Source organism: Trichomycterus rosablanca, chromosome 4, assembly GCF_030014385.1.
Source record: "Trichomycterus rosablanca isolate fTriRos1 chromosome 4, fTriRos1.hap1, whole genome shotgun sequence".
In the NCBI taxonomy this organism is placed as follows: Eukaryota; Metazoa; Chordata; class Actinopteri; order Siluriformes; family Trichomycteridae; genus Trichomycterus; species Trichomycterus rosablanca.
This window is the reverse complement of record NC_085991.1, coordinates 56,001,630-56,014,989: the sequence shown is the minus strand read 5'-3', so window position 1 is coordinate 56,014,989 and position 13,360 is coordinate 56,001,630. Positions and strand designations below refer to the sequence as shown.

General features: G+C 38.7%; 1 protein-coding gene across 1 annotated transcript in view; it reads left to right on the top strand.

Annotated features, from left to right (window-relative positions):
- Positions 1–10,968, top strand: part of ipp (intracisternal A particle-promoted polypeptide) — a 40,607-nt gene extending 29,639 nt beyond the window's left edge. The window contains exons 7-10 of the mRNA XM_062993485.1: positions 613–750; positions 4,369–4,491; positions 4,766–4,986; positions 10,346–10,968. Of these exons, the coding sequence (XP_062849555.1) occupies positions 613–750; positions 4,369–4,491; positions 4,766–4,986; positions 10,346–10,570 (707 nt within the window). The 3' untranslated portion in view covers positions 10,571–10,968. The remainder of the gene's footprint in view (positions 1–612; positions 751–4,368; positions 4,492–4,765; positions 4,987–10,345) is intronic.
- Positions 10,969–13,360: the final 2,392 nt, after the last annotated feature.

The window sequence follows — 13,360 nt, the reverse complement described above, 5'->3', positions numbered from 1 at the left end:
GTGTTAATTATTTGTATTTGATATTGGTGTTTATTAGTTGTGGTGTTGATATTTTGTGTTATTGATGATTGTTTTGTGGTGTTGATTTGTGGTATTTATTAGTTGTTGTGGTGTTTATTTGCGGTGTTGATGTTTTGTGGTAATGTGTTTTGGTGTTTATTAGTTGTGGTGTTTATTATTTTTGGTATTGAAGTATGATGGTGTTTGTAGTCTTGATTATTTGTGGTGTTGATATTTGGTGGTGTTGATTATTGAGTTGTGGTGTTGATTTGTGGTATTTATTAGTTGTGGTATTTATTGGTTGTGTTTATTAGTTGTGGTGTTTATTATTTTTGGTATTGATGTATGATGGTGTTTGTAGTCTTGATTATTTGTGGTGTTGTTATTATGTGGTGTTAGTTGTGGTGTTGATGGTGTTTGTGGTGTTTATAAGTTGTGGTGTTGGTGTTTGATGGTGTTGATGTTGGATGGTGTTTATTAGTTGTGGTGTTGATGATTTGTGGTGTTGATGGTGTTTGTGGTGTTTATAAGTTGTGGTGTTGATGTTTGATGGTGTTTATTAGTTATGGTGTTTATATTTTTTGGTGTTTGATGATGTTTGATGGTGTTTAGGTGAGAAGGACTCGATGATCTTCGACTGTACTGAGCGCTTTGATCCTGTAACTAAACACTGGGCTGCTGTGGCTTCACTAAACTTCCCTCGCTGTGGAGTCGGAGTGTGTTCCTGTAACGGGGCTCTGTATGCTCTCGGTACTACACACACACACACACACACACACACACACACACACATCTACACACACCATACACACACACACACACACACCATACATACACACACCATACACACACACACACACACTCACACCACACACACACACACACACACACATCTACACACACCATACACACACACACACACACCATACATACACACACCATACACACACACTCACACCACACACACACACACTCACACCATACACACACACTCACACCATACACACACACACACACTCACTCACACCACACACACACACACACACACACACACTCACTCACAGATATACACACACACATATACACACACACATACACACACATATACACACACATATACACACACACACTCACTCACAGATATACACACACATATACAGTGGGGCCAAAAGTATTTAGTCAGCCACTGATTGTGCAGGTTCTCCTACTTAGAAAGATGAGAGAGGTCTGTAATTTTCATCATAGCTACACTTCAACTATGAGAGACAAAATGAGAAAAAAAAATCCAGGAAATCACATTGTAGGATTTTTAAAGAATTTATTTGTAAATTATGGTGGAAAATAAGTATTTGGTCACCCACAAACAAGCAATATTTCTGGCTCTCACAGACCTGTAACTTCTTCTTTAAGAAGCTCTTCTGTCCTCCACTCGTTACCTGTATTAATGACACCTGTTTGACCTCGTTATCTGTATAAAAGACACCTGTCCACAGCCTCAAACAGTCAGACTCCAAACTCAACCATGGCCAAGACCAAAGAGCTGTCGAAGGACACCAGGAAGAAAATTGTAGACCTGCACCAGGCTGGGAAGAGTGAATCTACAATAGGCAAGCAGGTTGGTGTGAATAAATCAACTGTGGGAGCAATTGTAAGAAAATGGAAGACATACAAGACCATTGATAATCTCCCTTGGGGTCAAGATCTCATCCCGTGGGGTCAAAATGATCATGAGAACGGTGAGCAAAAATCCCAGAACTACATGGAGGGACCTGATGAATGACCTGCAGAGAGCTGGGACCAAAGTAACAAAGGCTACCATCAGTAACACACTACGCCGAGAGGGACTCAAATCCTGCAGTGCCAGGCGTGTCCCCCTGCTTAAGCCAGTACATGTCCAGGCCCGTCTGATGTTTGCCAGAGAGCATATGGATGATCCAGAAGAGGATTGGGAGAATATCATGTGGTCAGATGAAACCAAAATGGAACTTTTTGGTAAAAACTCAACTCGTGGTGTTTGGAGGAAGAAGAAGAACCCAAGAACACCATACCTACTGTGAAGCATGGGGATGGAAACATCATGCTTTGGGGCTGTTTTTCTGCAAAGGGGACAGGACGACTGATCCGTGTTAAGGGAAGAATGAACGGGGCCATGTATCGTGAGATTTTAAGCCAAAACCTCCTTCCATCAGTGAGAGCATTGAAGATGGAACGTGGCTGGGTCTTCCAGCATGACGATGATCCCAAACACACCGCTCGGGCGACGAAGGAGTGGCTCCGTAAAAAGCATTTCAAGGTCCTGGAGTGGCCTAGCCAGTCTCCAGACCTCAACCCCATAGAACATTTGTGGAGTCCGTGTTGGCCAGCGACAGCCCCAAAACATCACTGCTCTAGAGGAGATCTGCATGGAGGAATGGGCCAAAATAGCAGCTACAGTGTGTGCAGACCTGGTGAAGACTTACAGGAAACGTTTCACCTCTGTCATTGCCAACAAAGGTCATGTTACAAAGTATTGAGTTGAACTTTTGTTATTGACCAAATACTTATTTTCCACCATAATTTACAAATAAATTCTTTAAAAATCCTACAATGTGATTTCCTGGATTTTTTTTTCTCATTTTGTCTCTCATAGTTGAAGTGTAGCTATGATGAAAATTACAGACCTCTCTCATCTTTCTAAGTAGGAGAACCTGCACAATCAGTGGCTGACTACATACTTTTTGACCCCACTGTATACACACACACATACAGGTCCTTCTCAAAAAATTAGCATATTGTGATAAAGTTCATTATTTTCCATAATGTAATGATAAAAATTAAACTTTCATATATTTTAGATTCATTGCACACCAACTGAAATATTTCAGGTCTTTTATTGTTTTAATACTGATGATTTTGGCATACAGCTCATGAAAACCCAAAATTCCTATCTCAAAAAATTAGCATATCATGAAAAGGTTCTCTAAACGAGCTATTAACCTAATCATCTGAATCAACGAATTAACTCTAAACACCTGCAAAAGATTCCTGAGGCTTTTAAAAACTCCCAGCCTGGTTCATTACTCAAAACTGCAATCATGGGTAAGACTGCCGACCTGACTGCTGTCCAGAAGGCCATCATTGACACCCTCAAGCAAGAGGGTAAGACACAGAAAGAAATTTCTGAACGAATAGGCTGTTCCCAGAGTGCTGTATCAAGGCACCTCAGTGGGAAGTCTGTGGGAAGGAAAAAGTGTGGCAGAAAACGCTGCACAACGAGAAGAGGTGACCGGACCCTGAGGAAGATTGTGGAGAAGGGCCGATTCCAGACCTTGGGGGACCTGCGGAAGCAGTGGACTGAGTCTGGAGTAGAAACATCCAGAGCCACCGTGCACAGGCGTGTGCAGGAAATGGGCTACAGGTGCCGCATTCCCCAGGTCAAGCCACTTTTGAACCAGAAACAGCGGCAGAAGCGCCTGACCTGGGCTACAGAGAAGCAGCACTGGACTGTTGCTCAGTGGTCCAAAGTACTGTTTTCGGAAATCAAGGTGCCAGAGTCTGGAGGAAGACTGGGGAGAAGGAAATGCCAAAATGCCTGAAGTCCAGTGTCAAGTACCCACAGTCAGTGATGGTCTGGGGTGCCATGTCAGCTGCTGGTGTTGGTCCACTGTGTTTTATCAAGGGCAGGGTCAATGCAGATTTTGGAGCACTTCATGCTTCCATCTGCTGAAAAGCTTTATGGAGATGAAGATTTCATTTTTCAGCACGACCTGGCACCTGCTCACAGTGCCAAAACCACTGGTGAATGGTTTACTGACCATGGTATTACTGTGCTCAATTAGCCTGCCAACTCTCCTGACCTGAACCCCATAGAGAATCTGTGGGATATTGTGAAGAGAAAGTTGAGAGACACAAGACCCAACACTCTGGATGAGCTTAAGGCCGCTATCGAAGCATCCTGGGCCTCCATAACACCTCAGCAGTGCCACAGGCTGATTGCCTCCATGCCACGCCGCATTGAAGCAGTCATTTCTGCAAAAGGATTCCCGACCAAGTATTGAGTGCATAACTGAACATAATTATTTGAAGGTTGACTTTTTTTGTATTAAAAACACTTTTCTTTTATTGGTCGGATGAAATATGCTAATTTTTTGAGAATTTTGGGTTTTCATGAGCTGTATGCCAAAATCATCAGTATTAAAACAATAAAAGACCTGAAATATTTCAGCTGGTGTGCAATGAATCTAAAATATATGAAAGTTTAATTTTTATCATTACATTATGGAAAATAATGAACTTTATCACAATATGCTAATTTTTTGAGAAGGACCTGTACATATACACACATACACACACACAAACTCCTGTGTGACCCCTGTGTGACCCCTACAGGAGGCTGGATTGGTTCTGAGATCGGTAAGACGATGGAGCGCTATGACCCGGAGGAGAATAAGTGGGAGGTGGTGGAGAACATGCTCATCCCACGGTATTACCACGGCTGCTGTGAGCTACAGGGTAACGTTTACTGTTACAGTGACATTAACATTAGCATTAGTGCTAATCTCATCCCGCTGCATCAGCTACTATAGATTATTATTATTATTATTATATTACTCTCTCACACCCTCTACTGGCACCACCACAATGTAACACTAATATAACGTCTATCCTCTGTTATAGCTACATTAGCTGCTAACAGCTAAATAACGCTTAATGCTAGCGATGTGTTCAGCAACAGATTAGCTTAGCGTACGCTACACAGTAACCGATGATTTGTTTGTGTTGACAGGTTCTGTGTACGTGATTGGCGGGATCAGTGACGAGGGGGTGGAGCTTCGCTCGGCCGAGGTCTACGAGCCGATTTCCCGCCGTTGGCGAGCGCTGCCCAGCATGACGATGCGGAGGGCGTATGTGGGCGTGGCCTCACTCGATAACGCCGTCTACGCTGTGGGAGGCTGGAACGAGGCGCTGGGGTCACTGGATACAGTGGAGAAATACTGCCCCCTACAGGTGCTGTTCATCATTCATCTATTAATAACACTAACACTGAGGGGAGAAATACTGCCCCCTACAGGTGCTGTTCATCATTCATCTATTAATAACACTAACACTGAGGGAGAAATACTGCCTCCTACAGGTCCTGTTCATTATTCATCTATTAATAACACTAACACTGAGGGTGAAATACTGCCCCCTACAGGTGCTGTTCATCATTCATCTATTAATAACACTAACACTGAGAGGAGAAATACTGCCCCCTACAGGTGCTGTTCATCATTCATCTATTAATAACACTAACACTGAGAGGAGAAATACTGCCCCCTACAGGTGCTGTTCATCATTCATCTATTAATAACACTAACACTGAGGGTGAAATACTGCCTCCTACAGGTCCTGTTCATTATTCATCTATTAATAACACTAACACTGAGGGTGAAATACTGCCCCCTACAGGTCCTGTTCATTATTCATCTATTAATAACACTAACACTGAGGGGAGAAATACTGCCCCCTACAGGTGCTGTTCATTATTCATCTATTAATAACACTAACACTGAGGGAGAAATACTGCCTCCTACAGGTCCTGTTCATTATTCATCTATTAATAACACTAACACTGAGGGAGAAATACTGCCTCCTACAGGTCCTGTTCATTATTCATCTATTAATAACACTAACACTGAGAGGAGAAATACTGCCCCCTACAGGTGCTGTTCATCATTCATCTATTAATAACACTAACACTGAGGGTGAAATACTGCCCCCTACAGGTGCTGTTCATCATTCATCTATTAATAACACTAACACTGAGGGAGAAATACTGCCTCCTACAGGTCCTGTTCATTATTCATCTATTAATAACACTAACACTGAGGGTGAAATACTGCCCCCTACAGGTGCTGTTCATCATTCATCTATTAATAACACTAACACTGAGAGGAGAAATACTGCCCCCTACAGGTGCTGTTCATCATTCATCTATTAATAACACTAACACTGAGAGGAGAAATACTGCCCCCTACAGGTGCTGTTCATCATTCATCTATTAATAACACTAACACTGAGGGTGAAATACTGCCTCCTACAGGTCCTGTTCATTATTCATCTATTAATAACACTAACACTGAGGGTGAAATACTGCCCCCTACAGGTGCTGTTCATCATTCATCTATTAATAACACTAACACTGAGGGAGAAATACTGCCTCCTACAGGTCCTGTTCATTATTCATCTATTAATAACACTAACACTGAGGGAGAAATACTGCCTCCTACAGGTCCTGTTCATTATTCATCTATTAATAACACTAACACTGAGGGTGAAATACTGCCCCCTACAGGTGCTGTTCATCATTCATCTATTAATAACACTAACACTGAGAGGAGAAATACTGCCCCCTACAGGTGCTGTTCATCATTCATCTATTAATAACACTAACACTGAGAGGAGAAATACTGCCCCCTACAGGTGCTGTTCATCATTCATCTATTAATAACACTAACACTGAGGGTGAAATACTGCCCCCTACAGGTGCTGTTCATCATTCATCTATTAATAACACTAACACTGAGGGTGAAATACTGCCCCCTACAGGTGCTGTTCATCATTCATCTATTAATAACACTAACACTGAGAGGAGAAATACTGCCCCCTACAGGTGCTGTTCATCATTCATCTATTAATAACACTAACACTGAGGGTGAAATACTGCCCCCTACAGGTGCTGTTCATCATTCATCTATTAATAACACTAACACTGAGGGTGAAATACTGCCCCCTACAGGTGCTGTTCATTATTCATCTATTAATAACACTAACACTGAGAGGAGAAATACTGCCCCCTACAGGTGCTGTTCATCATTCATCTATTAATAACACTAACACTGAGGGTGAAATACTGCCCCCTACAGGTGCTGTTCATCATTCATCTATTAATAACACTAACACTGAGGGAGAAATACTGCCTCCTACAGGTCCTGTTCATAATTCATCTATTAATAACACTAACACTGAGAGGAGAAATACTGCCCCCTACAGGTGCTGTTCATCATTCATCTATTAATAACACTAACACTGAGGGTGAAATACTGCCCCCTACAGGTGCTGTTCATCATTCATCTATTAATAACACTAACACTGAGGGAGAAATACTGCCCCCTACAGGTGCTGTTCATCATTCATCTATTAATAACACTAACACTGAGGGTGAAATACTGCCCCCTACAGGTCCTGTTCATCATTCATCTATTAATAACACTAACACTGAGGGAGAAATACTGCCCCCTACAGGTGCTGTTCATCATTCATCTATTAATAACACTAACACTGAGGGAGAAATACTGCCCCCTACAGGTGCTGTTCATCATTCATCTATTAATAACACTAACACTGAGGGAGAAATACTGCCCCCTACAGGTCCTGTTCATCATTCATCTATTAATAACACTAACACTGAGGGTGAAATACTGCCCCCTACAGGTCCTGTTCATCATTCATCTATTAATAACACTAACACTGAGGGGAGAAATACTGCCCCCTACAGGTGCTGTTCATCATTCATCTATTAATAACACTAACACTGAGGGAGAAATACTGCCCCCTACAGGTCCTGTTCATCATTCATCTATTAATAACACTAACACTGAGGGTGAAATACTGCCCCCTACAGGTCCTGTTCATCATTCATCTATTAATAACACTAACACTGAGGGAGAAATACTGCCCCCTACAGGTGCTGTTCATCATTCATCTATTAATAACACTAACACTGAGGGTGAAATACTGCCCCCTACAGGTCCTGTTCATCATTCATCTATTAATAACACTAACACTGAGGGAGAAATACTGCCCCCTACAGGTGCTGTTCATCATTCATCTATTAATAACACTAACACTGAGAGGAGAAATACTGCCCCCTACAGGTGCTGTTCATTATTCATCTATTAATAACACGCTAACACTCAGCTACCAGTAATTCTAATTGAAGGTTAAAATAAAGCTACCAGTAATGCTACTAGCATGCTAAAACCTAGCTACCAGTAATTCTAATAGCATGTTAAAACTAAGCTACCAGTAATGCTAATAGCATGCTAAAACCTAGCTAATGTAATGCTAATGAAATGCTAAAATTAAGCTAACAGTCATTCTAATTGAAGGTTGAAATAAAGCTACCAGTAATGCTACTAGTATGCTAAAACCTAGCTACCAGTAATTCTAATAGTATGTTAAAACTAAGCTACCAGTAATGCTAATAGCATGCTAAAACCTAGCTAATGTAATGCTAATGAAATGCTAAAATTAAGCTAACAGTCATTCTAATAATACGCTAACACTCAGCTACCAGTAATGCTAATAAGATGCTAAAATTAATCTACCAGTATTGCTAAAAAAATGCTACAATTAAGCTACCATTAATGCTACTAGCATGCTAAAACCAAGCTACCAGTAATTCTAATAGCATATTAAAACTAAGCTACCAGTAATGCTAATAGCATTTTAGCACTACGCTACCAGTAATTCTAATAACATGCTAAAATTAAGCTACCAGTAATGCTAATAGTATGATAAAACTAAGTTACGAATAATGCTACTAGCATGCTAAAACTGAGCTACCAGTAATGCTAATAGTTTGCTTAAACCAAGCTACCAGTAATGCTAATAACATGCTAGCACTAAGCTACCAGTAAACTAAGCTACTAGTAATTCTAATAGCATGCAAAAACCAAGCTAATGTAATGCTAATGAAATGCTAAAATTAAGCTAACAGTCATTCTAATAATACGCTAACACTCAGCTACCAGTAATGCTAATAAGATGCTAAAATTAATCTACCAGTATTGCTAAAAAAATGCTACAATTAAGCTACCATTAATGCTACTAGCATGCTAAAACCAAGCTACCAGTAATTCTAATAGCATATTAAAATTAAGCTACCAGTAATGCTAATAGTATGATAAAACTAAGTTACGAATAATGCTACTAGCATGCTAAAACTGAGCTACCAGTAATGCTAATAGTTTGCTTAAACCAAGCTACCAGTAATGCTAATAACATGCTAGCACTAAGCTACCAGTAAACTAAGCTACTAGTAATTCTAATAGCATGCAAAAACCAAGCTACCAGCAATGCTAATCTCACGCTAACACTCAGCTACCAGTAATGCTAATCACATGCTAACACTCAGCTACCAGTAATGCTAATAAAATGCTAAAATTAAGCTACCAGTAATGCTAATAAAATGCCCAAATTAAGCTACCAGTAATGTTAATCTCACACTAACACTCAGCTACCAGTAATGCTAATCACACGCTAACACTCAGCTACCAGTAATGCTAATAAAATGCTAAAATAAAGCTACCAATAATGCTAATAGCATTCTAGCTTTGAGCTACCAGTAATGTTAATAGTATTCTTAAACTAAGTTACCAATAATGCTAATAGCATGCTAACACTGTGTATATAGACCAGGTGAGATTCCTAGCATACCAGCTAACATCAGTGTTAGTGACATATGCTAGAAACTGATCTAGCACTAGATAACTAGTTAGTTAAGAACTAGCAGTCTAGCTAACATTACAAGTTAAACCAGCAGCCATGTTTGATCTCAAGTTAGGTAATGTTGGTACACCTGTGGACATGTTTACTAGCAAGCTAATTTATGCTAGCTAACCTTATGTATGGTTAGTACTCTGTAACTGCTTCGGTTAGTAAGTTAGCTGATGTTAGCCAAAAACACCTGCCACAAGTTATAACTAAACAGACTTGCTAGCTGAGTGCCTTAGCAACTAGCTATCATTAGGCACTTAAACTAGCCATGTTTATTAGCAAGCTAGCTGATTAGTTACATTTGACTCCGCTTCTCTGTGATCAAGAGATGGCAGTAAGTGAGCAGCAAGCTAGTTCTTATCATGTTATGCTATGTTAGCATTAGCTGTGTGGTATTAGCGTGGCGTTTTGGTAAGTGTGAGTGTTAAGATAAGTTGCTTAGCTAATCAATTACGTTTGACTCCGCTTCTCCGTTAGTTCTATGTTAGCATTAGCTGTGTAATATTAGCATGGCGTTTTGGCTAACTGTGAGCGTAACTTATGACTTAAAATAAGTTGCTTAGCTAATCAGTTATGTTCTACTCCGCTCTCGGCTAGTTCTCATTGTGTGCTGCTTTAGCATTAGCTGTGCGATATTAGTGTAGCGTTTTGGCTAAGCGTGAGCATTACTTATGACTTAAAATAAGTTGCTTAGCTAATCAGTTACGTTTGACTCCGCTTCTCCGCTAGTTCTCATCGTGATGCTACGTTAGCATTAGCTGTGTGACATTAGCATGGTATTTTGGCTAAGTGTTAGCGTCTCTCTCTCTCTCTCTGTGTACAGGAGCGCTGGGTGGAGGTAGCATCTCTCTCGGTGCCACGCGCCGGAGTTAGCGTGGTGGCGGTGAACGGTTCGCTCTACGCCATCGGCGGCCGTAACTCCGGGCGGGATTACTCCGCCCCGGTCACCGTGGACACGGTGGAGATCTACGACCCGCACCTGGACACCTGGACCCTGATCGGGAACATGATCACCAGCCGCTGTGATGGGGGCGTGGCCGTGCTCTGACCGGGGGCGTGGCCGTGCTGTAACTGAGGGTCTGTGTGCAGCGCCGCTGATCAGCCAGCAGAGGGAGTAACAGCAGTGATGAGGTGATAACAGCTGCAGTAATGATGAGGATTCCCCTCAGTTACTCCCCCTGCTGGCTGATGGACGGTACTGCACTGAGGATGATCCAGTTCTTCAGCTGTAGTGTTTCCTGTAGAAGCTTTATCACAGCGGGACGACATGAACACACACCTGAACACCCGGGCAGAGACTCCAGAGAACCGGGCGTGGCTCTTCTGTCCCTCACATTCACATCATAATGAACTTTATTCTCTGATCTTCATCCTTGTGGTTTTAGGTTTCCACGTTAGACTCAGTAGAAAACAGAAAATAAAATAATAAAGTAATAAAATGTTGAATTGTTGTAAACATGAACCAGGATGGTGTGAGTGATGAAGCTTCATACTGAGAGAACCACGAGGTCTCGTTCACCAGGAATAAACCACAGCAGCACCTCTTCAAGTTTATTATTATTATTAATATTATTATTATAATGGATTAAACCACAGCAGCACCTCTTCAAGTTTATTATTATTATTAATATTATTATTATAATGGATTAAACCACAGCAGCACCTCTTCAAGTTTATTATTATTATTAATATTATTATTATAATGGATTAAACCACAGCAGCAGCTATTAAAGTTTATTATTATTATTAATATTATTATTATAATGGAATAAACCACAGCAGCAGCTATTAAAGTTTATTATTATTATTAATAATAATTATTATAATGGATTAAACCACAGCAGACCTATTAAAGTTTATTATTATTATTATGAATAATTATTATTTTAATGGAATAAACCACAGCAGCAGCTATTAAAGTTTATTATTATTATTAATATTAATTATTATAATGGATTAAACCACAGCAGCACCTCTTCAAGTTTATTATTATTATTAATATTATTATTTTAATGGAATAAACCACAGCAGCAGCTATTAAAGTTTATTATTATTATTAATATTAATTATTTTAATGGATTAAACCACAGCAGCAGCTATTAAAGTTTATTATTGTTATTAATATTAATTATTATAATGGATTAAACCACAGCAGACCTATTAAAGTTTATTATTATTATTATGAATAATTATTATTTTAATGGAATAAACCACAGCAGCAGCTATTAAAGTTTATTATTATTATTAATATTAATTATTATAATGGATTAAACCACAGCAGCAGCTATTAAAGTTTATTATTATTATTAATATTATTATTATAATGGATTAAACCACAGCAGACCTATTAAAGTTTATTATTATTAATATTAATAATTACATTATAATAAAACGTCTTTATTTGTCATGTAAACACAAACACGTGTTCAGTACAACACAATTCTTTCACAGCTGGTTTGGAAGCCGGGGTCAGAGTGCAGGGTCAGCCATTGTACGGCGTCCCCTGAGCAGACAGGGTTAAGGGCCTTGCTCAAGGGCCCAACAGTGGCTGCATTGTAGAGCCTGGATTTGAACTGCCAATCTTTCAGTTGATACCCAAAGCTCCACCCACTAGGCTCCCACTGTCCCTCGTTAATAATAATAATAATAAATAAATGAATAAATAATAAAGATAATAATAATAATAATATAATAATAATATAATAATAATAATATGATAATAATAATTATAATGATAATAAATAATAATATAAATAATAATAATAATAATAATAATAATATAAATAATAATATGATAATAATAATTAATAATAAATAATAATAATAATAGTAATATAAATAATAATATGATAATAATAATAATTAATAATAATAATAATAATAATAATGTAAATACTACTACTACTACTACTACTACTACTAATAATAATAATAATATAAATAATAATATGATAATAATAATAATTAATAATAAATAATAATAATAATAATAATAATATAAATAATAATATGATAATAATAATAATTAATAATAATAATAATAATAATAATTAATAAATAATAATAATAATAATAATAATAAATAAATAAATAAATAAATAATAATAATAATAATAATAATAATAATAACTAATGACAATAATAGTAATAATGATAATAATAATAATAATATTAATTAGGGATGTCCCGATCCGATCTCACAGATCCGGATCGGGGCCGATCAAGGCATTTTTTAATTGATCGGTATCGGCTTTATTAAACCCGATCCTAAACCCGATCTTTTGTTTTACGTCAGCATGTCCGCGGTGTGGAAATAGTTTAAATTGGAAAGTGAAACGAGTCCAGCAGTGAAGTGTAACGTCTGTAATGTGAGCGTTTCACGAGGCGGTGGGAGCAGAGCTGCGTTCATTACTGTAGAATTTTACTGTTTATATGGTGTGTGAGTCCAGGATCACTCCGGTTTACAAAACAACGTAGTGATGCACTCGTTTAATAAAGAAATAAACACACGGTATATTCACATATTGTCGGGAGCATTTAACACTTTATTAACTTCTTCTGTTACGGTACCGAATAGCCGACAGCTAGAGCCAAGCACATTAGTCCATGTGCTATGGAAACCCCAAAGGGTCAAAACACACTCACTTCGCATAGAAACATCCATCAAACCATCGTCACAATACAAGCACTTTAAGAACTGGCTTTCCTTCATAACAAAAGAGCCTGTCCATTTTATTTTGGTATTCAGGTTTTACTGTAATGCTTTTAAGTAACTTTTTTTCTTATATTCAAGTTAAGCTGCTACACAGATTTCTGTTCATGTTTAGTGCATCACTGC